Below are 25,605 nucleotides of genomic sequence, written 5' to 3'. Positions count from 1 at the left end.
GAACACGGTGCAGGAGAGCGGAGGAAGGAAGCGCCCACGTCCAACCCAGCACCTGCCCATGGCCCCGGGCTCGAAGCGCCCACGTCCAGCCCAGCACCTGCCCATGGCCCCGGGCTCGAAGTGCCCACGTCCAGCCCAGCACCTGCCCATGGCCCTGGGCTCGAAGTGCCCACGTCCAGCCCAGCACCTGCCCATGGCCCCGGGCTCGAAGTGCCCACGTCCAGCCCAGCACCGGCCCATGGCCCTGGGCTGCCCGGGCAGGGACTCGTTAGACAGTGCAGAGCGCGTGGTGGGCAGCATCACCACCCTGGCACCTTTACGCTGTGTGCTGGGCTCATGGGGCAGGCTGGCTTTGCTCCGTGTGCTGGGCTCATGGGACAGGCTGGCTTTGCTCCGTGTGCCGGGCTCATGGGACAGGCTGGCTTTGCTCTGTGTGCTGGGCTTATGGGACAGGCTGGCTTTGCTCCATGTGCCGGGCTTATAGGACAGGCTGGCTTTGCTCTGTGTGCCGGGCTCATGGGGCAGGCTGGCTTTGCTCTGTGTGCCGGGCTCATGGGGCAGGCTGGCTTTGGTCTGTGTGCCGGGCTCATGGGGCAGGCTGGCTTTGCTCTGTGTGCCGGGCTGGCTTTGCTCTGTGTGCTGGGCTTATAGGACAGGCTGGCTTTGCTCTGTGTGCTGGGCTTATAGGACAGGCTGGCTTTGCTCTGTGTGCTGGGCTCGCCCCACACTCCTGTGGTTTCTCAGCTTGCTCAGACGGCCTCTGTTCCTCCCGCATCCCAAAACCTGCTGGTTCCTCATCACCAGGAGGCTTGGAGGAAAATGGGATGCTGTGTGCAAATCGTGGCATTTGAACGCGATGCCTGTTCTCCAACAGACTCTAACCCAGGGCTCGCCGTAGCCTGTGCACTGATTCATTGCATCCTGTGCCGGGGAAGCCGCCTGTGTATTTTGCTGGAGCCTCTTCGCGGGGTCAGGATGGCTCTTGTGGCGCAGTGTGCGACACCCAGCCGTTAGTCACAGCCACACGTCCCTGCTGTGCCTTCCCCAGCCGGGGGGGCCGGCAGAGCGCCCCGGCTGTGCTTGCTGGGAGATGAGAAATGCACCGCAGCTCCTGTGCATGGCCCAGAATAAATCTGTGCACAAGCCAGCCTCTCTCTTTAATCCACCACAAACCAGCCCCTGAATTGTTTTCGTTGCTTTGCTGCCCACCCTTTGCAGACTGCGGGGCCTCTTTACTCCTCACTTTAGTCTTGCATTTGCTCTTGTCCAGTTGCGTTTGCCATCCAAGGGCACCAGCACCAATGTGCCTTGTTGCCAGAATGAAGCTCATCTCTCCTCACACGTAGGAGTGCAGCCTGAGTTGGTGTGAGGAATTAAAAAGGATTCCCTGCTGTCTAATAATACGGTTTAATTAACGATGGAGCCTTTCCCTCCTTCTGGATCTCTGTCTTTTTTCTTGTCTGATTGGTTTTCACAAAGCCGAGAGGAACTTTCACATCTTTGAGATGTTCATCCATCTATAAAATCTGACTGAAACTGGCCAACAGCCCTGAAAGTCGGTAGGGAAAAGTATGAAAAAACAGTCCCTTCACCCCATTTCGTAGGAAAGCAGACACAGGTGTTTAATTCCTGAAGCCATAAGCAAGTCCAGCAGGCTGGATCCGTGCTGGCGCAAGCCTGCAGTGCAGCGCAGCGGAGCTCCTGGGGACAGCCGGAGCTCCTGGGGACAGCCGGAGCTCCTGGGGACAGCTGGAGCTCCTGGGGACAGCTGGAGTTCCTGGGGGCAGCCGAAGCTCCTGGGGACAGTCGGAGCTCCTGGGGACAGCCGGAGTTCCTGGGGACAGCCGGAGCTCCTGGGGGCAGTCAGAGCTCCTGGGGACAGCCGGAGCTCCTGGGGACAGCCGGAGCTCCTGGGGGCAGCCGGAGTTCCTGGGGACAGCCGGAGCTCCTGGGGACAGCCGGAGCTCCTGGGGGCAGCCGGAGCTCCTGGGGGCAGCCGGAGTTCCTGGGGACAGCCGGAGCTCCTGGGGACAGCCGGAGCTCCTGGGGACAGTCAGAGCTCCTGGGGACAGCCGGAGTTCCTGGGGACAGTCAGAGCTCCTGGGGACAGTCATAGCTCCTGGGGACAGCCGGAGCTCCTGGGGACAGCCGGAGCTCCTGGGGGCAGCCGGAGCCCCGGGCTGGCAGGAGGAGCAGGTCTAGCTGTGACACCGGCACTGTCCCCCGGCTGTCCCACCGCGGCTGTTGCTAGGGATGGCAGTGGTGGGCAGGGGCGGAAGCGGGGAGAACAAAGGGTGCTGAATGGTCCCACTCGCCGTTTCCTCACTTCTGCCTCCCTCTCAGTCTTCACTGTTGCTGCTGCGGGGATGTCAGCAGTGCCTGCCTCTGGTATCCACCTCCAAGCTGGTTTTTTCCCTCCCTCCCTCCACCACGTTTTCCCTTCCCCTGCTGCCTCGGAGCTGTACAAATCTCTGCCTTGTGCCTGAGGAGCGCGTTGCACTCAGAATCACTTTGCCGTTTGGAGAAGCTGCTTTTCCCTTGCTCTGCACTGCACAGCAAGGACCTGTGCACCAGGCAATGCCCAGAAATAGCGCAGGAGATGAAGATGCTGCTGCTCGGAGGCAGCCAGCCTTCCCCGGGCCCTGCACCTTCTCAGGGCCGTCTCAGCCCCGGAGTCACCCGGTAACAGGCACATCTGCTGCTTTCCTACCGCAGTTTGCAGAAAGGTCGATAGTGGGAGGAAGCCTAGACAGCAAATCCATAATACATCTTCCACATGACATGTTTGTGTAAAGACTATGAAGTTTGCTATAAAGAGTAAGATGATGCTGTGCCGTTACAGCCTCGGCAGGAGCAGCAGCTCCCGGGGCCCCGCTCAGTCCCCTGAGCTGGAGGCACCAGGCCAGGCTTGCGTAGGCGCAGCTTCTCTTTCCTCCACAGAACCCTCTGCCGCGGTCCCACGTGTGTGTCCAGCTGCCCAAAACGAGAGTGGCAGTGAAGTCCCTACAGAGGGGAATGTCCGGCATGCTCTCTTTTAAAAACAAGGCGTATTTCCAATTACTTGTGAATGTTGCAGGTGGCTGTTTAGTTATTGTCATTATTAATCCAAGCCCTTTCTCTGACACTGTAGGAGCGCAGGCTGGACCCTCTAGGACATCCCTCTGCCATATTCTTCGCCTGGCCTCTCCACGTTATCTCTGCCCGTTGGACCCTTAGCTCCTGTTTGTGCCGAAGTCCGTGGTGTGTGTCCCCGCTCAGAAGGCAGCACAGCTTTTGTTTCCCATTCCCCGCTGTCAGTGCTGTGTCCCTGTTTGCACAACCACCTGCAGATGGGGGAGGCATCGCGAGGGGGCTGCGGGGCCCCGGGGCCGGCAGCCTGGGCTGGGAGCGGGCGGCGCGCGGCAGCCGGATCGATGGCGCTCGGTGCGCGTTCCCAGCAGCGCCGCGCCGGCTCCGCCGAGTCTGGAAGCGGGAGCAGCGCCCCGAGCTGAACCACGGAGCTGCTCCTGCCCAGCGATGCCAGGACAGCTTGCTGTGGCTTGTGTCAGCTCCGGCGTCTTCTCACATCATTTGCTGCGTGTGCATCAAGGCTAAATAGCTATTTCCTGCTCAGATTCTTCCTACTTCTCACGTGTGACATTTTTCAATATTCAATTCTAACAACAAACCCCCTTCCTCCCTCCACCTAAGCCGCAAATGCCATCTGGTCTCCAGGTCTTTGATTAAGGAGACCTTTTTGTGGATTAACATATGCTGTGTATTGGGTGGCACGTGGCTCTGGATCAGACACCGGCACTTGTGTTCAGAGGGGCCAACCCAGGGGTGGGTGAGGAGCGGGGAGCTGCGGGTCTTTGGGGGAGCCGGGTGTGCTGCGCACCCCTGTGTTGCACACCCGTGTGCCATGCACCCATGTGTTGCACATCCATGTGCTGCACACCCATGTGCCGCGCACCCATGTGCTGCATACCCGTGCATTGCACACCCATGCGTTGCACACCCATGTGGCGCACACCCATGCGTTGCACACCCATGTGGCGCACACCCATGCATTGCACGCCCATGCATTGCACACCCATGCATTGCACACCCATGCATTGCACACCCATGCATTGCACACCCATCTGCTCTACACTCATGTGCTGCGGGGCTCCCACCGACTCGCACGAGAACAACAGTGGAGCAGGAAAGGGCAGAGCACCAATGGACTGACGGTCCATGGCCGGTGTGAAAAATCTTGTTATTAAAGACGTGCCCTGCTTTGCTGATGTTAATGATGAATTTCTCAGTGGGTTAAATATGACCAGAATTGGATATTTTTTGTGTTGTTCTGACAAGCCATCAGACAGCACACCCCCACAAGCTAATTGAACCAAGAGCAAGGGAGGGATGTTTCAGCATCAGATGCAGGATTTGGCAACAATAAAATCGAAGCTACATTGGACGTCAAAATCATCTACAGGTCCTTAGAAGCTGCAGCTTATGAGTTTGGGATGTTCTGTTAATGCTCATGGTTGGACAATCCAGTTACAAACCACTTAATGTCATAAATGATAAGGAACAATGTCCTCTGTTCTAATGAAATTATGAATATATCAGCATGATGCAGCAAGTATTCCCCAAGCGCTTTTATAATAGTTTATTAAAGTACGTATTGTCTAGCTGTACAGAGCATGATGGGTGTACCCGTTCTGCTGCGCTGGCAGCACCGTCACTCAGTGATGTGTCCTTTTCTTCCCGTGATGTGTTTCTGCCTGTGACTTGGATCCGTGTTCAAAGAAGCCTGAAGTTCATGACTCGCTATGGAAGTGTCCGCACGCTGCTGAAAACCAAACCTGTAGCTCACAGCAATGGAACAGACACAAATCCAGAAAGCTGCCCTGGCTACAGCTGTGTTCTGGGTTTTCTGTGCTGGGGGATTGGACTAGATGATCTTCTGAGGTCCCTTCCAATCCCAAACATACTTTGATACTGTGATACTGTGATACAGGAGCTACCCACAAGCACTTGGGATTTTCTGTGTCTCAGCAATGGAGAAAAGATGGAACATGAGAAAAGTAAACTGATGCAGCTGGTATACAATTAACTACAGAAACTCTTCTTTCTTCTTCTTCTTCTCCTTCTTCTTCTTCTCGTCTTCTTCTCGTCTTCTCTTCTTCTTTTCTTCTTGTTTTCTTTTCTTCTTGTTTTCTTTTCTTCTTGTTTTCTTGTTTTCTTCTTTTCTTCTTTTCTTCTTCTCTTTTTCTCTTCTTCTCTTCTTTTCTCTTCTTCTTTTCTTCTTTTTCTTCTTCTTTTCTTCTTCTTCTCCTTCTTCTCTTCTTCTCCTCTTCTTCTTCTCCTTCTCTTCTCCTTCTCCTCTTCTTCTCTTCTTCTCTTCTTCTCTTCTTCTCTTCTTCTCTTCTTCTTTTCTTCTTTTCTTCTTTTCTTCTTCTTTTTTCTTCTTTTCTTTTCTTCTTTTCTTCTTTTCTTCTTCTATTATTATTATTATTATTATTATTATTATTATTATTATTATGTTATTTGCCATAATTCTACCGCAGTGGGAGGGCGTCCCGCCTGTGCTGTGCACCCAGCTCAGCTCAGCACCGGGCCGGACCTGCCGTGGGACAGAAACTGCTCGTGAGCCGGGCTTACTGCAAAGTGTCTTTCCCGTTGGTGAGCACACAATGGGCTTTTATTCTTCCCAGCTTGCCTGTCTGCCTTTCTCTTTGGAAAATGCCTCTTCCACAGTCGTTTGAGGATTAGGTGGTGATTTGCCTTGTTTCCCACATGAACTGCTTTGATGGTGTCTGTGCTGCAATAGCTGTCATGGTTTCTTTGCAAGACCTTGGGCCGGGTGCTGATGGCTACCAGGGCAGGTCCCTCTGGAGCCGGGTGGTGTTGAGCCCATGGGCGCGCTGCAGCAAGTGCTGCCGATGGGAAACGGAGCATTTGGCCGCAAGAGGCGTTCGTTCCTCCTGAAGCTTTTACGCTGTGAAACGTGAGCGTCCCCTTCTTTCTCAGCTGAAAAATGATACCTGTGTTGATTTGCCTCAGCGCAGAATGGAAGCTTTGGTGCCTGGGCCACACGGCTCTCAGCGCCGTTGCCGGCAGTGCTGCTGCGAGAGGAGCGATGAGCTGCTTCGAGCACCACAGTGAGCGTTCTTGTCTGGGACCAGGGAAAGCTTCAACCTTAATTTATGTTCAGAGATTAAATAAAGCCCTCCATTCTTCATTGGGAATAATTAGATTTCTCTCTGTTCCCAAGTTTTATCAAATATGGAACTGAAAAAATCGTTTTGTCTGCCTCTTCGACCGGCGCATAAAACATCACCGAATGTAATCATAACTGTAATGTGAGTCCAAATAGAAGACTTAACTCAACACTGTAGCACGACTTACTTTCCACTTTTATTCAGAAAAGACTCATCAACTGTAGCTGTACAACGGGGTCCAGACCCTCATGTAAATCCGTGGAGTGCTGCAGAGCTGGAGTGAATGGCAGGTCCGGGTTTGGATCCCAAAGGCAGAAAGAAGGTGGGTCATGGCGTCTCCTGGCATTTCTGCAGGTTGCTCTGATTTTTCATCGTTCTTTAAACGCTATTAAAGCCAGAAAATCCCAGCAGAGATGTGAACTTGTGATTGAAGCTCCACAAACACGTAGATGCCGAGCAGCCTTCCCGCAGCAGCGCGTGGCCCCGGGACGTGTGTCCTGTCCGCCCCCCATCCCGCGGGCTCCGCTCTGCTCGGGTCGGCGCGTCTGCACCAGCGCTGTGTCCAACACACGTGGCCACGGCCGAAGATGAGCCAAAATCCCTTCAGTTTTGTTTCAGTATTCAGTAGCAATAGCCGATTTTGAGATAGCTGACTAAAATTGCTATCAAGTGATGAATGGCTGGCATGCAAGAGGGGAGACGGTGGAGAACGAGGACAAAGAAAACTAAAGAAAAATGCTCCTTTTTCTTTTTTGTTTCTTAGGCTTATGTGCCGTCACTTCTTTAGTTTTTGCTTGTTTATTTGGATTAATGTCTCTCATGAGGTGAAGAAGTCAACATGTTTTTGGAGCTGCAAGTCAAATAATCACCCATATCCAAAACTCAGTTATAGAAACATCTGCTTAATCTCTGACGAGACGTTATTTTCTCCACACGACATTAAAAGGAATCGCTTAATACGAATCACCTAAAATTGCTCAAAGTCGCAGGATTCAGAGCATGTGGCTGACATTCTGCACTCCCCTCCCACCAGTTCCTGCAGGGATTGGGGATACTGGACAACAGACACCAGGGAGGGCTTGGCTCCCTGCTCGCCGTGCCGGGAGCCGGTGAGGAGGGTTCCCTGGTGCGGTGTCGCTGTGCTGGTCCTGTGCCTTTTGTGCTGACAGCAAGAGGGAAAGGTGGCTCGTTCTGGAAGAAAACCACGGGCCAGCCTGGTTTTGCGTGTTCTGAGCAAGGTGGGTTTGAGTTTCCCCCTGGGTCTGCGGGTTTGCCGGAGGTGGGAACACGGGCGCAGTTAGGAGCGCGGCGCCGAGGTTGCTGCTCTATGGCACGCCGAGGCGCCACCTTCAACAGCAGGTTTTATTTTGGGCCAGAAGACGTTTCCGTCCCTAGCATAAACAACCGAGCAAGGGATTTTTAATGGAAGTGTTGACACGACCTAAAAACACCAACAGGCTTGCTATGAATTAAAGTTTTATCATCTACTGTTCCAACTTGGCTGTAGCAAACAGCAGTACTGAATTAAAGAGATTTTAATGATTTATGGTGCTCTGACAAGCCAGTCCTTCATCAGTCTTGTGATAAAGCACAACTTTTCAGCAGGGAGAAAGTAAAGTTGTGAGACTCCGCAAAAAATATTTGGAGGGGTGAATTGTGGCGAGGTGTTTGGAATAGAAAATCAGATCAGCTCTCGAAGATGTGAGGGCAGATTGGTGGAGCTGTCGGTTTGCACTTAGGGCACGGCTCCTCAGAACCGCAGCCATTTTCCGTTCACCGCAACGTTACACCTTTTAATTTGCTTTATCCAGGGCAGACAGGTTCTGGTTTGGACCTTTGCCTCTGAAGGGGAGACTGTGTTATGAAAGTACTTGTTATTCTGAGAGGTGGAGCTGTGAAGTGGTCCCTCCTGGCTGGAGCCGTTAACGGCAGAGCAGCTGCCGCAGTGCCGCGTCCTGGGGCCGCTGCCGGCACGGCCCCCGCTGCTACCAACGGGACCTGTTCGTGCCACATGAGCCAGTGTGTGCCCAGGTGGCCAAGAGCACTGGTGTGGCCAGCAGGCCCAGGGCAGTGACCGTCTCTGTGCTGGGACCTGGGGAGGACAAACCGCCGATCCTGGGGGTGGTTTTGGTGAGGGGCTGGAGCACAAGTGTGATGGGAGCGGCTGAGGGAGCTGGGGGTTCAGCTGGAGAACAGGAGCTGAGGGCAGACCTTCTGATCTCTGAACTGCCTGAAAGGAGCTTGGAGCCAGGGGGGTCGGGCTCTGCTCCCCAGGAACAAGCGCCAGGAGCAGAGGAAACGGCCTCAAGTTGCCCAGGGGAGGTTGAGGTTGGATCTGGGAACAATTTCTTCCCCAAAGGGCTGTGGGGCATTGGAACAGGCTGCCCAGGGCAGTGCTGGAGTCACCGTCCCTGGAGGGCTGGACAGATGGACATGAGGTTCTCAGGACATGGGGCAGTGCCAGTGTTGAGTCAGTGGTTGGACTCGATGATCTTAATGGTCTTTTCCAAGCAAAACAATTCTGTGATTCTGTGTTCCCGGTCTGTAAGCGCTGCCGTCTCACCTGGGCTGCTGTGGGAGCGGCGATGTGAGCGTCACACCTGAAGCGTCCGCTGTCCTGAGGCCCAGCTGAGCACCCGGACGCAGGGCAGCACCCGTGTGCCCGCAGACCGGAGCCTCGGCCGAATGATGGAGACGTGGGAGCAGCCCCTGGCCACGGCCAGCGTGGATGTGTCACTGACCCTGGTTCAGCGTGGCATCATAGAGATTGCTGTGCAGATTGGTGCTGGGACCAGAGCTGCAGATGTCCCATTCTTTCCAATGGGTCTTTGTGTGCTGGCGATAATAGCTGGGAAAAACACTGCCAGAGACACCGCTGTCAAAACTGTTCCCAGAACAAAGTTCTGGTTAAATAGGCTGCATAATCAAGCAGTGAAGGTTTTTGATTGTCTCGAAGTATGTTTCTGTTCGGGATCAGACAGTATTACAGTACGGTGTCCATGCTGAGCGTGGGGCGAGCGTCACGGGTACTGTGTGCGCAGCTCCAGCCCTGCTCCCAGGACCTGCGCCCCGCGGTGGCACAGCCGCTGCCACCGGGGCTGCGGGGCGAGCGCAGCGTCCGAGCAGCGCTGCTGGGGACAGGTCTGGCATCTCCCGGCTTCCCGGAGCCCCCTCCGCCGGGAGCAGCCCTGAGGGGATGGTGAGGGGCTGCAGGGGGCGGTGAGGGGCTGCAGGGGGCGGTGAGGGGCTGCAGGGGGCGGTGAGGGGCTGCAGGGGACGGTGAGGGGCTGCAGGGTCCGGCGGTGCCTGCTGCTTTGACATTTCCAGCCCCTTGCGCCCATGGAGCCACACTCTGGGTCAGTAACCACGGGGGGAACCTCTTAGAGGGCCCAGCATCCTGGCGCTGGTGGGTGCCTCTCTGGTCCTGTCCTTGCGGAGGAGCTGCTCCTGGGTGGGGTACCCGTGGGCTGCAGCCCGGCCCTTGCCCTTACATCAGCTGATATTACTGTCCCCTGTACCAGATAATTATCAATTTACTTTTTATTTGTGATTCATCCTGCTCAAGGCACACAGCTTTGTGCTGCCTGTGGCTGCACTTCCAGCGGTGTTTGAAAGCACATCTGTCTGTCTGTCTGTCTGTCTGTCCTTCCTCGTTTGCTGATGGCTGGGTGTTGGGAGAGGAGAACATCTGCAGAGCCAAGCCGTGGTGTTGGGTGCCCGGGACCCGGGTGCCTGGGACCCAGGTGCCCGGTCATTGCTTTTGTCAGAGTCAATGCAACTGATGCCTTTCTGAGAACTTTCTTTATCAATTAGATAAATCCGATTTGACAAACGTGAGGTGATTTTGGGAGGAGGTAGTCGGCGTTTCTCACCTGCGCTGCCCGTGACTCGCGCGTGTCTGTGGCTCTGTAGGAGGCGCTGCCTTCCCTGGGCTGTCACAGGGCACTACCTGGTTACAGGGATCACAGGAGCGTCCCCAGGGGAAGGCAGGGGGTGGTTTTGGCACAGCCACTTCAGTTGCTGGTGGCGCTCGGGGCGCCCTGGCCAGACAGGGAGGACTTGGGATGGGGTCCCATGGCTTGTGACGAGCCCCTGTCCCCACGCTGGGCTGGCCTGTGCGAGGCAGAGCTTCATCAGCTGCTCACCATGGATCGTGTGCTTAATGAGTCCCGGTAGTTTAATTATATCCCTGCAAATACACCGAGGAGGCAGCTTTAAGCTTTGCTATCTCGGCTATGCCTAAAAAAAAAAGAATAGCTGGTTTTATCCTTACTGCTTATGAGAACTGTAGAGCAAGTTAATATTATCTTTTTAATTACAAGTGTTACACAGATGTTAATTACCAGGCAAAGATTGTGTTTCAATTATCATCAGTGCCATCATAATACAAAATGGATACGAAGATTGCTTTTAAATGACAGGGTAACTGATACCGTGTCCTGTGCAACTGACACCGTGGCAAGTGCCTTCGGTTTCCCTTCCCTGTTTGTTCCTTCCCTGATGGCAGCCGAGGGTTGATTTCAGTTTTTTCTGTATTACTGGCGATACTCTGTGTGCAGCTCTGGGTACAGAGCCGCTCTCAGGCGCCGAGGCAGAGGCTCCCCCCTTGCTCGATGAACTCACGTTTGCAGGAGACCAGTAATGCCAACCCTCTCGCTCCTCTGTGCGAGGAGAGCTGGCTGTCCCTGCTCCTGCAGCCTGGCTCCGAACCCTCCCAGCACCTGCCCCGGTCTCCAGGGCGCTGGGGTGGCCGGGGCGTACGGCGGACGTGCCCCGTGGGCCCAGGCTCGGCTGCTCTGGGCAGACGTGCGGTCAGCGCGGGCTTACGTGGCGCTCTCAAAAGTACCAGTTCTTTCTCTGTTTTCCCCGTTCCTGCTGTAACATTTAGTGATCAAAACCGAATTTGGTTCTCTAAAACAGCTCAAGCTGTTTATCCGTCGTGCTAAGTGCCTCCTTACTGTTTCTGGTCCTTCAGAACAAAGAGCTTAGTTCTTCCTGCTCCAGAGGCTGTGAATCTCCCATTTCCTCGCTGTCCGTCACGCTGCCCCTGTACCTACTGATGTTTTTGGGTGCCACAGCAGTTTTATGTCTGGCTGAGCTGTGCAGCAGAAGTGCTGCTGAAACAAGGTTTTTGCCCAATTCTTCGTGCACCTGCGCCCGGTTCTGGGCCGGGGCAGCGCCTGGTCCCAGGCACCAGTGCAGGAGGTGGCCCCTTTCGGAGTCACTGGGGTTTCCTTCGCTGGCTCAAAGCTTAGGGCCAGATTGTGCTCGTGATCGTTCCTCATGACTCCATCAGGGCTGGCTTGTACTTGAGAGCTGGAAACGGCTCCTCTGGGTGATGAATGGCGGGAGAGCGCTGCGGGGATTAAATCAGCGCTGCCAGAGGGATCGATGCATCATCCCCGAGCCGCAGCCGCTTCCCTAATGGCCACTTATGATACAACTGCAGTGCTTCATCCCTGGAGAGGGGGAAATAGAGACTTTTTAACCGTTTCAGTATCTTACTGGAGTTTTGTGGGTGTTCCACGGTGGGAGTCCAGACAAACACCCAAGGGGAGTCAGCAGAAGTTGGAAGGGAAATCAGTGTATGTGGGCAAGGTGCAACCACTCCAAAGAAGCATTTTTATAAGCTAGAGCAGCCTTCAGCTGTGGTCCACTATCGTGTGGGATTAAGGTGTTGGACGTTGGTGTGCAGCGCTTGCTGATGCTAAGCCTTGGCTCTGCTCTAAAAACAAAATAAGCAAAATCCAGCTTTGTACGCTGAAACTTCCTGATGGCTCTCAGCCAAAGTCAATAGATGTCTGTGTGCGTAAGGATTACAGGGCATTTGTCTCATCTTTCAAAGGCAGAAGCCACCGAGACATTCAAGAATAAAAGCTACTGCTCGCAGCTCGGCAGCGAAAGGAAGATCTTGGCCCAGCTGGGGGACAGGGCTGCGGGGACAGGACCGTGGGGACCGTCATTGAAGATGACATCTGCGTTTGCAGAAGGAAAATGTAATCTTTGTGCAGCCAAGATGAAGAAAGCTCAAGCATTTATCAGCTCTGCAGATCCTGCCCGGAATGCAAACCACTCGCTTTTGTTTGAGCCCAGAGAAATTGCGCTGCCCCTTTATAATTAGTTTGAGATAAGTCAGGACATGCTATTAAATGATTAGATGACCTTTCATCTGAGTGGGGATTTCAGTCCGCTGGATTCCTTCAGAATCAGCAGGAAAAAAGTTACTGGGTTTGTAAAGGAGAAAAGGCGAAGGCTGCCTAAGAGAGAGCAGGTTGGACGGGAAATGTGCAGAGCAGCAGAAATGTGAGTGGTTGGGGAAAGCATCCTAAATTAACAAGAACAAAAAAGAACTTCCAAAACTGACGTGATGTCTGAGTGCCCAGGACATGGGAAAAGCCCCAAAGCCCAGCTCTGTTTCCATGCCAGCTCACACCACGCTTGGGTGGGAAATAGAAATGACTCTTGTAAGCCAGAGCTCGGTGAGTGATGCAGGGCAATAAGAAGCCAAGTAATGCCTGGCAGGTTAGGGTTTGTTTCTGCTTTTGGTGCTTAGTCCCTGGTGTGACGGAGAGCGCTTCGATGCTGCAGAATCGGGTTCATCCTGGGGCTCTATCCTGACGCCGGGTGTGTGTTGGTGTAAATGGTGTGCGCGCTCCTGCCGAAAGAGCAAGCTTCACCCTGCAAACTGCGGGCACGGAGCGGGTGGGAGCGCAAGATGAACCAGTCGGGAGTGCGAGTCCCTCGGGTGCCTTCTGCTTACTTAGTCTCAGTATTATTTTTTCTTTGTTTGTTTTGTTTTCTCCAGTTGTGGTCTGATAGTCGGAGTTCTTGCTGTTTCCCTGGAGCAGCCGGTGAGAACAGCCGCACCACACCGACCCAGGACGCGGTTCGGAGCCGTGCCGGCTGTTCCGCTCCAGGCCCGCTCATCCCTCCTTCTCAAAGCTTGTCGCTTCGTCCCCCAGGCTAACTTCTTCACCGCTTTGGGTGACAAAAACCGTGCACAAAGCAGGGACACGGCTCTGAACGCTTCCGTTCGTGTGCTGCGTTTCTCAGTGACAGCTCTTGCCTTAAAGAGAGGTGTTTCGAAGCCAAGTGTCAGCTTTCCTCCCCATTACTTTTTTAATATAACCGAGTTCAATGGTCCTCAGAATTAATGAGATGGTAGCTGGGGCCGTTGAGTGAAGACCAAGACTGTCCCCGGTGCAGGTGGGGAGCTGCCGGCTCCGGTGACAGTCGGGGGTTGTCGCTGCCTGGGGCCCCGTGACGCGGGATGGCGCTGGACGATGTTAAATGCACATCTCATGTCCTGAATCGCAAACGCGAGCTCCAGAGCCTCTCTGCCTTCAGCGCAGTGAAAGCAAAGGCAGCTGTACACAGAGCACTTGGCAGCAGCTGAGCGTTCAGGGTATCTGGGGCTCTATTAAATCTTTTATGTGCCATGTCTTGAGCAATATCCTACCAGCTGATGCCTGCCTTCTGCTTCACGAATCTGGCAGCATCGCATACCATTTTTCCTAATGGCTGTATTTAACCACTGAACGTTTCCTTTGTGTGGCGAGGGACCGCATTATGCGGAATGAGGACACTGTAGCCTCTTCTTTCTGCTTTCTTGCGTGGCTTCGCATTGTAGATGGGCTCGAAAATGGGTTGAGATTAATTTTGAAAACCACGCTGAGTTGTTACCAAGTCGATGTTTATTCCCTCCCCGGGAACAGATGTGCAGAGGAGGAGCACAAAGGAACAGACGGGTGCTGGGGCCGCGTGTCTGTGCGGGGGCTGCGTTTGGGGCGTTTCACGGGGTCCTGCCCGCGGCACAGGGTCCGGGTGGCCAGGACTCCGCTCTGGCGCTGCTCCGGTTGCGTTGGGTCCCACCAGGTGCCGTATTAACGTGGTCGTTGATTACCGATGGCCGCGGTAACTCCAGCGGTACAGACACGTGCACGGAGCGGCCCCGGCGCTGCCCCCGGCGCTGCCCCCGCTGGCACGGGGACGTTCCCATGGCCGCCCACGGGCCTCTTATGTTCCAGAAAACCCAGAACAAACATTTCCAGAGCGCCCGAAACTGCCGTTGCTTTGTATGTAGGTGATGCTCTTCCATTTCGGGAAACTATTTATTATGATCACAGAGTACAAGAAGTTTTCGTCATTTGCTGATTTATTATACTAGGTTTCTATTTTCCCTGCAGAGAAACAAGAAGCAACATAAATATAAAGCACAATACCTGTTAAGATATTGCAAGTCACAACCTACAAAAATAAAATGAAGTAGACATTAATGAGCTTCTAGCCATAATGTGAAATAAAGTGACATCAGGAAAGGATGTTGTTCAGTGCCTAGAAGGCTGTTATTCAACCGTTTGTTTTTAGAGGAGTTATACAGCAATGACCATGTTTTAAAGGGATATTCTTATGTCTTTTCTGCTTGAAGAACTTCTAAAATATGAAGTTATCTTTGCCTGTTTTATGAAATGTGCAGCCAGTTTAGCCTGCTCGAGGCAGGGGCTGGATCCTGCTGGTGCTTGGCTTTGCGGCAGGGTCATTATTGCCATGACGTGTGCAGGAAGCAGAGGTTTCACCGTATGTTTGGTGTTGTGGACAGTCCCTGGCAGTGCTGGGGACACTGTGTGCCGTGCCCTGGGGACACTGTGTGCCGTCCCTTGGGGACAGCGTGCGCCGTGCCCTGGGGACACTGTGTGCCGTGCCCTGGGGACACTGTACCGTCCCTTGGGGACAGCGTGTGCCGTGCCCTGGGGACAGCGTGCGCCGTGCCCTGGGGACACTGTGTGCCGTCCCTTGGGGACAGCGTGTGCTGTGCCCTGGGGACACTGTGTGTCGTCCCTTGGGGACAGCGTGTGCCGTGCCCTGGGGACACTGTGTGCCGTCCCTTGGGGACAGCGTGTGCCGTGCCCTGGGGACACTCTGTGTCGTCCCTTGGGGACAGCGTGTGCCGTGCCCTGGGGACAGCGTGCGCCATGTCCTGGGGACACTGTGTGCCGTCCGTTGGGGACAGCGTGTGCCGTGCCCTGGGGACAGCGTGCGCCATGTCCTGGGGACACTGTGTGCCGTCCCTTGGGGATAGCGTGTGCCATGCCCTGGGGACAGCGGGGCTGCGGTGGCCCAGCTGTGTCACCGTGGCCATGGGCTGTGCCGGCTGTGCCAGAGCAACGCGCGTCTTCCACCGGAGAGACCTGCTCGGGGGAGGCTGCTCGAGAAGGGAGCCCTTACCCTCAGGTCTGCACCGAGCCTGGAGATATTGCAATGCAGAGTTCTCCGTTCTTACTGTAATTGTGATGATGACTGCAAAATTGTCCCCGTAATTTCGCAGTGTGCTTCGCTAATTGGGGTGTTTTTATCAGGCTAATGATAACCACCTATTATTTTGTCACCTTCTTGCGGTAGCATGTCCTTGCTGATATGATATTGTGCGCCATTAGCACTTGCAAATGGTTATTAATGGCAGCGATTGAGAAGCGCGGAAGAGTTCTGCGGCTCCTGTCTGTCTGCGGTGCTTTCTGCCCCCCAGAGTCCCGTGTCCTCGCTGGAGATGTCACCTGCTCAGCCTCCGGTGCTGCTCGGGACGCAGGCTGCACGGCCAAAAAAGCCAGATTAGTTCTTTCTCAAAGAAAATACATCCAGCGCATTGTAATCCAGAGCATGTCTGGTAATTAAAAGAGGAGAGATGTAATTATACCAGATGTAGAAATGTCATTATTTCATTTAAAAATAGTTACCTTGATAACTAATTAGCTCTTTTAAAAATAGTGACCCTGCTAATTAGGGCATCGCTGGTGCCAGGAGAACGGGTGGCTCAGCACTGCTGGGCCCAGGGGCCTGGGCTGGGTGTGTGGCACTGGGGCCGTGACACGGAGCAGAGGGTCCGTGCTGCAGGGACAGAGTCCCGCCGCATTGCTGGGGCGCGGCGGTTGTTGTTGGTAACGAATGTACATGCTAATGGCTTTCTGCTAAAACAAATGGGCTTGTTTTGACCTTTCAGAGCGCAGCGCTGTGCGCAGCAGATGAAAACCAATCTGCCAGAGGTGGGGAGCCATGCTCTGAGCAGAATGGAGCCGGGGCTGGGGGAGAAGTGCTCATACCTGTGCGTCCCAAGTCACAGCCCGGGGACCAGGAGTATTCGATAGCAGGGTAGAAGTGCTGGGCGCTGCGGGGCTCAGCCTGGCAAAGCAGCAAGTGAGGATATGGAACATTGTGCTAAATCTCCTTTTTCCTCCCCCTCTGCGGTGCTCTAGGTGTGTATCGTACAGAAGAGGGACACCGAGAAGATGTACGCCATGAAGTACATGAACAAACAGCAGTGCATCGAAAGAGACGAGGTTCGCAACGTGTTCCGAGAGCTGGAAATCCTGCAGGAGATCGAGCACGTGTTCCTGGTGAACCTCTGGTGAGCGGCTCCTCTCCCCGCCCCCGGTGCTCACACCGCCGCGGTGTCCCCGTCCTCGGGGTCACGGATGTCACAGTGCCGCAGTGACAGCCCGCGGTAACGTGACATGTGTTCAGGAAACATGGCACAGGAGATACTGAACGTTATGGCATCAAACGTTCAAATGGCTTAGCTTCTCTTTTTCCATGGAAAGCCTTTGTGTGTTTTCACAGCCTCCTTGCTGATGCCACTGTCACATCCCTCCCCAGGGGCCCCACTGTTAATACAAAAGCTACACAGAATATAGTGTTTTGCACAGTATTTGGTCCCTCTAAAGGGCTCGGTCTCACGGAGCTTGGCTAGCAGTTTAAACACACAGAACTGCTCCCAGCCGCAGCCAGTGTGCTCAGTGGGGCGTTACTGGGGTCGGTCCTACCTGCAGCGGGTTTAGGGCTGGTTTAGAGCTGTCCTGAGCCCAGCTGGGCCCTGCAAAGCGGCCCCGCAGCCCTGCGGCGAGGGCTGCCGGCTGGGGGCGTCAGTGCGGTTGTGAGGCGGCCAAGGAGATACAGCGCCCGTCAGGTTGTGCTACACGGGGCCATTTCCAGAGCATTACTAAGGTGTTGGTTGGATTTCAGCCGGATTTGAGGGGATTTTTTAAAATGCGATCCCTCAGCGTTACCCAGTAACAAGGATGGTTTCTGCCAGTGCACACACAATCGTGTTAGTATGGAGCGATGTGGAATGTAACTGGTTTTACTGACCTGTGGCTGAAATAAAGTTATGAGATTTATTGGAATTATCAGGCGCATGACTTTTGCTGGAGAGCGGCTGGGGGCAGCAAGCGCTCTGCAACAGGTCCGCTGGCCAAGTCAAATACATTCCCAGAGAGCTCAGGTATATCATTATCACATTTTGCATGACAGGTACATTTACAAGCTTTGGAAAATGGTGCGTTGTATCCTCAGATCGCTGGTTGGGTTGGGATGAGTGTTTCAGTCAGCCTTTTCCCTGCCGGCTCGTACTTATAGAATATGCCTACGTTTAAGACGAGAGCAGGAGTGTGTGATTCATAAGGATTATACAATCCCACATACGCTTTCCTCAGGAACACCATCACCAAATATAACAACTGAACGCTGTTGTGTGGTGTGTCCTCGCTGCTGTCAGTCTGCTGCAGGATCCGCTGCACATTTAGAGAGGCGTTTTACTCTACAGTAAATATCAATCTTTTTCTGGTTTTTACGGTTAAATTAGCACTTGTGTTTTCCAATCCTTTTTCAGGATAGGCAGAAATATTTTCAGTATAGGTTTATCAGATTGTTCCCCATTGAAAACGCAAAGTGTCTTTGCAGTGGCTGGTTAGCAAAGCCTGCAGCGCTGCAGTTAATGGGGGTGCGCGCTCTCCAAGGGCAGCGTTGCTCAGGGCAGCCAGAGGTTAAAAAGCCAGACAGCGTCTTGAGCCGCGCTCGCTGCATTAGAAAGGTGTGACGTGGGAAGGTTTGCAGCTGCGGTGGTGAGGAGAGGGACCCGGGCTGGGTCTGACTCGTGCGCCCCCAGGTACTCCTTCCAGGACGAGGAGGACATGTTCATGGTGGTGGACCTGCTGCTGGGCGGCGACCTGCGCTACCACCTGCAGCAGAACGTCCAGTTCACGGAAGAAACGGTCAAACTCTACATCTGTGAGATGGCGCTGGCGCTCGACTACCTGCGGAGTCAGCACATCATCCACAGGTACCCGCCAGCGCGTTATCCACCAGCCCAGCGGGTTGTCCGCGGGTACCCGGCGGGCGCTCGCTCGCCGGCGGGAGCTGCCCGTGGGTGATGCTGGCTCTGCTGAATGCCACCAGTGTCCCCACTCAGTGCTGTCCTGGGCAGCCTGTGCCCCCCGTCCTGCCCCATCTCTCAGAGGAAGCCTGACTGCTGAGGCCTGACGGCTCCTCCCAGGGCAGCTTTCAAAGCCATTGAGGGCTTCATAGAAATAGGCCCAGTATTGTGTTCCTAATTTTCCTTGGAAACGATGCCTGAACAAGTCTGATGCTCCCACTTTTTTTCCCAGTTGCCCAGGAAAAGCGTATTTCTAGTGCATTATAGTGAGGCTTCTCTCATGTTAGTGTATTTTTCTTTTATTTGTTCCTAGTTTTTGACAGATAAGAAAGCTGCAGGTTTGTTGTTAAGGTGCATCCTTCCGACTGCGCTTTCATCTTGCTGTAACCTTGCTTCTTTTTCCAGAGACGTCAAACCAGACAACATCCTCCTCGATGAGCAAGGTAGGTTGGACCAGGTGATCCTCGTGTCCCTAACAGCCTCGTATTCTGCATTCTGTGATCTATTGGTAATACTGTCTCAGTGGCCTACATAAGCAAATATCATAGGAGATCCTATAATGACCTCTTTTCCAGCAGGAGACCTTATAAAATGAAGATATAATCCCTCAGGCTCCAAACCTTCTGAGTTTTATTGCAAAGCCTTGGAAAAACCAAAGCTTGTACTTGCATGGAAGTTCATTAGAAAATAGTGCAGGGTATAAAGCCCAAACACAAATGGGGAAAGAGGAGATGTCAGGGAAGATTCCATAGGACAAGGTGGTCAGGGCCAGCCTGAGATCCTGGGAAAGCCTCAGGGCTTATGGAACAAATGTATTAGGTTGTTATTATATTCTGACTGTGCATTGCTGCTGTTCTGCGCTGTGATTAATTCCTTCTTAAAATGCGTCTTTGTTTAAGGTCATGCACATTTAACAGATTTTAATATTGCAACAATAATTCGGGACGGTGAAAGAGCAACTGCACTAGCTGGAACAAAGCCATACATGGGTAAGAAACAACAGCTCTTCCTTACATCTGTATTTTACACTTCAAGAGCGCTCACCGCATGTTGCCTGACAGTCCCTGTCTGTGACAAAGCCCCCGAATTAATTTATCACGTTAATGCATGCGCCTCGTCGTTCGGTGGAGCCTGACGGTTGGAGAAGTGAAACTCTGGAGCGAATGAGTCGCTGTCAGCGCATCGTCCCTGCCCAGGGCTGGGACGTGGTGGTCCTGGTGGGGCTGGGACGTGGTGGCTGCGGCGGGGCTGGGACGTGGTGATCCCAATGGGGCTGGGACGTGGTGATCCCAATGGGGCTGGGACGTGGTGATGCCGATGGGGCTGGGACGTGGTGGTCCTGGCGGGGCTGGGATGTGGTGATCCCAATGGGGCTGGGACGTGGTGGTCCCGGCGGGGCTGGGACGTGGTGGTCCTGGTGGGGCTGGGACATGGTGATCCCAATGGGGCTGGGAGGTGGTGATCCCAATGGGGCTGGGAAATGGTGATCCCGATGGGGCTGGGACATGGTGATCCCGGTGAGGCTGGGACATGGTGGTCCCGGTGGGGCTGGGACGTGGTGATCCCAATGGGGCTGGGAGATGGTGGTCCCGATGGGGCTGGGACATGGTGATCCCGGTGGGGCTGGGACGTGGTGGTCCCGGTGGGGCTGGGACGTGGTGATCCCAATGGGGCTGGGAGATGGTGATCCCAATGGGGCTGGGAGATGGTGGTCCCGATGGGGCTGGTACGTGGTGATCCCGATGAGACTGGGAGATGGTGGTCCAGATGGGGCTGGGAGATGGTGGTCGTGGTGGGGCTGAGATGTGGTGGTCCCAATGGGGCTGGGATGTGGTCGTCCCCACAATGCCAGGTTTCTGCTGTCCCTCATGTGCTGGGCTGGGAGGGCTCTCCTGGCGTGTGCCTGGTAGCCCAGTGATGGCAGGGACGCTGCTGTCACTGCTGTCACTGCTGTCACTGCTGCTCACCCTGCTTGCAAAGCCTACCCTCGGGCACTAGTGCATAGAAATCACCACAAGGTTTACATACTGACTTAGGTGAAATACTGAAATAGAAACAAATGGAAGTCAGCGAATAATCTCTTGCGTTTTGTCCTCTGTTCAGCCCCGGAGATTTTCCATTCCTTCCTGAGCGGCGGGACGGGCTACTCCTTCGAGGTGGACTGGTGGTCTCTGGGAGTCATGGCTTACGAGCTGCTGCGGGGCTGGGTACGGCCTCGGGACGCGCTCTCGGGCTCACCGCACACAGGACGGGGAGCTTCGTCTCACCTTGCTGCTCTTGTTCCCCCAGAGACCGTATGACATCCACTCCAACAACCCCGTGGAGTCTTTAGTTCAGCTCTTCAGCACTGTGAGCGTTCAGTACTCATCGGCGTGGTCAAAAGAGATGGTTGCTCTGTTGAGAAAGGTAAGTGGTCCTTACGTTGTACATTAGCTGCAGTGTGTGTGCGACAAGCTGCAAAACTGTCAGCATATTAATTAATAATGTAAAATTGAGATAGGACTAATTTTTATGGCTTTGATTAATCTTGTTTTGTTTGTTTATTATCCCTGTAATAAGATGCATTACATTTGACAGCAAGGGAAGGAAAAAAGCTGGTTTTGGTGTGACACTGCGGTTCCTACCTGGGCCAGCTGTCCTTGTGCTGCCGCACAATAAGCTTGTTGGTTTGGCCTGCAGGCTGCGTTTTGGCTGCTGCTTGCTTGAGAACTTAGAAAAGTAGCTGATGAGTGTGCTATAAAAAAGATGTACACAGTGCTGACAGCAAATAAGTGGCTCTGATGTCAGCCAATGTTGGGTGGACATTTCCATAATGAGGTTTTGTTTCAAGGAGGCGCAGCCTGTGCGCTGGGGCTGAGCACATTCAGCGGGCTGGCATTGCCATCTGCTGGGCTGCCGCAGCCGGGCCGGGAGACCTGCGGGGATTCAGCATCTCCCAGGAGAATGAATGCCAGCAGCCACCTCGGCCCGGGGGGCCTGTGTCCCCCCGAAGCGCTGCGGTTCTGTGCTGGGGACACCCCGGCCCTGCTCCTGCTGGGGCAGCCCGGGCCACCGCTGCCGCTTTACCTGGGGACTGGGAATTCCCCCCTTTTTGTTTTAAAGATGGAGATAATTTTATGCCGTGAAAAAGCAGCAGAGGAGCTCCCCAGGCAGCAGCTGCTGATCAGGGCTGTCTGTACCTCGCACCCTTCACGACGTCCCCTTGCTTGGGCACCTGGCTGTGAGCACAGTGACCATTACCTGCTCTTGCAGAGCTGCCTTTGGCGTTGGAAAAGCGCACCATGCTGACTTTATTTTCTGCAAAATGTTGTAACCATCTATAAGCGTGCCTAGAATTAAAGGAAACAGCTCTAGCTGGGCATTTTGTGGAGGTCCTACCGCAGACGTCCATCAGCTGGGAGAGTGTTTGTGGATGCCCAAAACCGAGCTGGGGCGGCTGGAGGTCAGGACTCAAATTGGAAAATGGGCAGAACTGGTGCAGAGGTGGGAGGCAGCTCGTGGAGGGGGTGAGGGTGACTGTCACACCGCGGCCACGGTGGCACCAGGAGCGTCCCGCGTGTGGGCGAGGAGGGACACCGCGGCGGCGGAGGATGCGCTGCAAAGGTGGCAGCAGCTCAGCTTCCGTGGGGAGACCAGCGCACAGGAGCTTCTGGAAGCCCAGATCCTGTGTTAGCTATGCCTCCCCGTTAGACATATCTCCTCGTTAGATGTCTCCACCTCAGACACCCCCCAGCAGTCCTGGAAGCTGAAACTCAGGTCAGCTGAGCACAGTGCATGGTGCTGAATTCTTTGAAGAACCATCTCTGTCCTCAAACTGGGGTCCCAGCAGATCAAGCGGTCATCTGCAGTTTCTTTCTCAGTGCTGAGTAACCTGTGTGTGCGATAAATGGAGTAGTATCAGTATCCCCTGGTGTCACAGAAGTGGTAGTGAAAACAGGACATGTGCAGATGGAAACCGAAACGATGAGCCCGTGGGGGAACCGCAGGAGAGCGAGGTCTGTCCCTGCGTGGGTGGCAGTGCCAGGGGCTGCCGTGAAGGGTCCTGCGTCGCGGGTGGGCACGGGAGGAGCAAACCTGCGCCAGGCAGGAGCTCATGGTATGGGGTTTTTGGCCATCTGGTTTCGCAACCTCCAGAACGTTTTTCTAATATTTCTTCTTTGAGTAAGTGACCAGTTTCCCACGCCAGAGAGGCTGCTGCACAGCCGCGCCACCGGAGTCCTGCGCGGTGATGCTGCTGGGCTCCTTTTCTCTCTCTGACGGGAACGCTCTTCCCTCCCAGCTGCTGACGGTGAACCCCGAGCATCGCTTCTCCTGCCTGGCCGACGTCCAGGCCTCCGCGTACCTGTCCGGCGTGGCCTGGGGCGACGTCAGCGAGAAGCGCGTGGAGCCGGGCTTCGTCCCCAACGTGAGTAGGAGCGAGCTGCGTCGGCCCCGGCGGGTCGGTGCTTGTCGGAGGAACCGCTGTGTCCGGCAGGGGCTCTCTGACGGGGAGCCGGTGTCGAACCGCTGTGTCCGGCAGGGGCTCTCTGACGGGGAGCCGGTGTCGAACCGCTGTGTCCGGCAGGGGCTCTCTGACGGGGAGCCGGTGTCGAACCGCTGTGTCCGGCAGGGGCTCTCTGACGGGGAGCCGGTGTCGAACCGCTGTGTCCGGCAGGGGCTCTCTGACGGGGAGCCGGTGTCGGTGTGTGTGGCGCCTCACGCGCGGTGCCCGTCTGTGTCCCGCAGAAGGGCCGCCTGCACTGCGACCCCACCTTCGAGCTGGAGGAGATGATCCTGGAGTCCAGGCCCCTGCACAAGAAGAAGAAGAGGCTGGCGAAGAGCAAGTCGAGGGACAACAGCAAAGACAGCTCACAGTCTGTAAGTAACGGCCAGCTGGGAGAAAAGGCTGTCCTGCAGGGTTTGCGAGGGTGTCTGCAGTCAGCGTGCTGTGCCAGGGAGAGCAAACGCGGGTCACCCACTGTCCCTGGGTCCCCTGCGTGTCACCCACCATCCCCGTGTCCCCCACCATCCCCGTGTCCCCTGTGTGGTGCCTTGGAGCTGCACAAACCCCAGAAAAGGGAACAAACGTTTCTCCCCCAGTGAGAGCAGGACCATGGCCTGAGAGCAGCAGGGGATGCCAGCAGGGTTTTACCTGTCCCATTGTCCCATGCCCTGTCTGAGAGCAGCAGGGGACACCGGCAGGGTTTTACCTGTCCCATTGTCCTATGCCCTGCGTTTTACTTGTCCCATTGTCCCAGGCCCTGTCTGAGAGCAGCAGGGGACACTGGCAGGGTTTTACCTGTCCCATTGTCCCACATCCTGTCTGAGAGCAGCAGGGGATGCCAGCAGGGTTTTACCTGTCCCATTGTCCCATGCCCTGTCTGAGAGCAGCAGGGGACACCGGCAGGGTTTTCCCTGTCCCATTGTCCCACATCCTGTCTGAGAGCAGCAGGGGACACCGGCAGGGTTTTACCTGTCCCATTGTCCCACATCTTGTCTGAGAGCAGCAGGGGACACTGGCAGGGTTTTACCTGTCCCATTGTCCCACATCTTGTCTGAGAGCAGCAGGGGACACTGGCAGGGTTTTACCTGTCCCATTGTCCCACATCCTGTCTGAGAGCAGCAGGGGACACCGGCAGGGTTTTCCCTGTCCCATTGTCCCATGCCCTGTCTGAGAGCAGCAGGGGACACCGGCAGGGTTTTCCCTGTCCCATTGTCCCATGCCCTGAGAGCAGCAGGGGACACCGGCAGGGTTTTCCCTGTCCCATTGTCCCATGCCCTGTCTGAGAGCAGCAGGGGACACCGGCAGGGCTTTCCCTGTCCCATTGTCCCATGCCCTGAGAGCAGCAGGGGACACCGGCAGGGTTTTCCCTGTCCCGTTGTCTGTGCCAATTAACTGCAATGCATCCCTGCCCTCCTCAGTGGGAGTTAGTGCTGTGATGAGTGACCCTTACCGTAAAGGAACAAATCGGGGAGTGAGGGAGGAACAAAAACCAGAATAAGCAAATTTGCAAGTACCTGTCTGAGGTTTTGCTGCCAGGAGAGCCAAGGGCAGTGCCTGCACCACCCAGCGCGGGGCTCCAGCACCGGGCAGGGCTCTGTCCCTCGCCGTGGCCGGGCTGTGTGGGTGGGTGACACGAGGGCGGGCGAGGTGGCCTGGGCTGCAGACCGGTGTCCCTGCGTGAGGACTCGGGCAGGCTTTGTGCTGGTCTGTCCCTGCGCTGGCTTTCCTTCCTGCGGGCAGATCGCCCTCCCAAAGGCACAATGCACAGATGATGTGTTGTGTGTATCTGGAGAACGGTGTGCTATCCGTGTTTGATGGAAAACAGCTCCTCACGGGTGAAACATGCCTCTGGTGGAAGCCGTGAGGGCAGAGAGCTGTGCTGTTCCCACCAGCTGTTTCAGCTGAGGTTTTTGGGGAGGGAGGCTCTTTGCACACAGCTGGCAGCAATGCCATGGGTTTGGGACTGCTTGTGCACAGATTGTTTCTCTTCAACAGGAAAACGACTATCTCCAAGAATGCCTTGAAGCTATCCAGCAAGACTTTGTCATCTTTAACAGAGAGAAGTGAGTGTGCAGAATATATTTTTTAAAGAAAAAGTCCTCATTTTCCTGCCTTCCCTTGGGATCGGAGTTGCAGCGCCTGGCAGCTGGGAGCATCTGCCGGTGGCTCAGCCCCGGGGACACGTCAGCTGGGAGCTCAGGTGCTGCCTCTGCATGGAGAGCAGTTCTGACCAAAAAGGGAGACAAGATCAGGGATTATTAAATAAAATATGCTGCAGAGACACTTCTGGGACTTAACATATGTATGTGATACTGCTTCAGTTTCCCCGTGGCATCTTCTCACCCATCCTGCTTTCAGAGGGTGATGTTTTGGAAAATGAAGGCGAAGAACGTGCTAAAATCTCTGCAGGGCACGAGTGGGCAGTGGAAGCGCTGGAGCTGGAGCAGCCGCTTTCCCGGGGACGATGGATCCTCAGGGAAGCAGGAGCTGCCGCGGGGCTGAGCGGGGACCCCGCTGCCCGGCCGTGGCTCCAGCTGGCGGGCAGCTGAGCCTGGAGCCTTGCAGGTCATTGCGGAGAATTTCAGAGCGTCTCAGTGTGTTTTGCTGATATGTTGGCCCCCGTCAGGACCTTTTCCGTGCTCCGTGTGTGCTCATTCCCCACGGGTGTGCTGTAGGCCCCTCTCAGGTGCGGTGCGTGGGCAGCACGCTGACTGCTGCAGGCCATGCTC

At 55.0% G+C, this 25,605-nt stretch overlaps 1 protein-coding gene across 2 annotated transcripts in view; it reads left to right on the top strand.

The window, feature by feature from the left end:
- The window catches only part of STK32C (serine/threonine kinase 32C), a 75,396-nt gene that overhangs the window by 45,798 nt on the left and 3,993 nt on the right, over positions 1-25,605 (top strand). For both annotated transcript variants that reach the window (XM_065843923.2, XM_065843922.2), the window contains 9 exons: positions 16,439-16,590; positions 18,127-18,300; positions 18,799-18,836; positions 19,293-19,382; positions 20,497-20,600; positions 20,683-20,799; positions 22,673-22,798; positions 23,119-23,250; positions 24,872-24,939. In XM_065843923.2, the coding sequence (XP_065699995.1) occupies positions 16,439-16,590; positions 18,127-18,300; positions 18,799-18,836; positions 19,293-19,382; positions 20,497-20,600; positions 20,683-20,799; positions 22,673-22,798; positions 23,119-23,250; positions 24,872-24,939 (1,001 nt within the window). The remainder of the gene's footprint in view (positions 1-16,438; positions 16,591-18,126; positions 18,301-18,798; positions 18,837-19,292; positions 19,383-20,496; positions 20,601-20,682; positions 20,800-22,672; positions 22,799-23,118; positions 23,251-24,871; positions 24,940-25,605) is intronic.

The sequence above is a fragment of the Patagioenas fasciata genome, chromosome 8 (genome assembly GCF_037038585.1).
Source record: "Patagioenas fasciata isolate bPatFas1 chromosome 8, bPatFas1.hap1, whole genome shotgun sequence".
In the NCBI taxonomy this organism is placed as follows: Eukaryota; Metazoa; Chordata; class Aves; order Columbiformes; family Columbidae; genus Patagioenas; species Patagioenas fasciata.
This window is presented reverse-complemented; position numbering and strand designations above follow the sequence as displayed.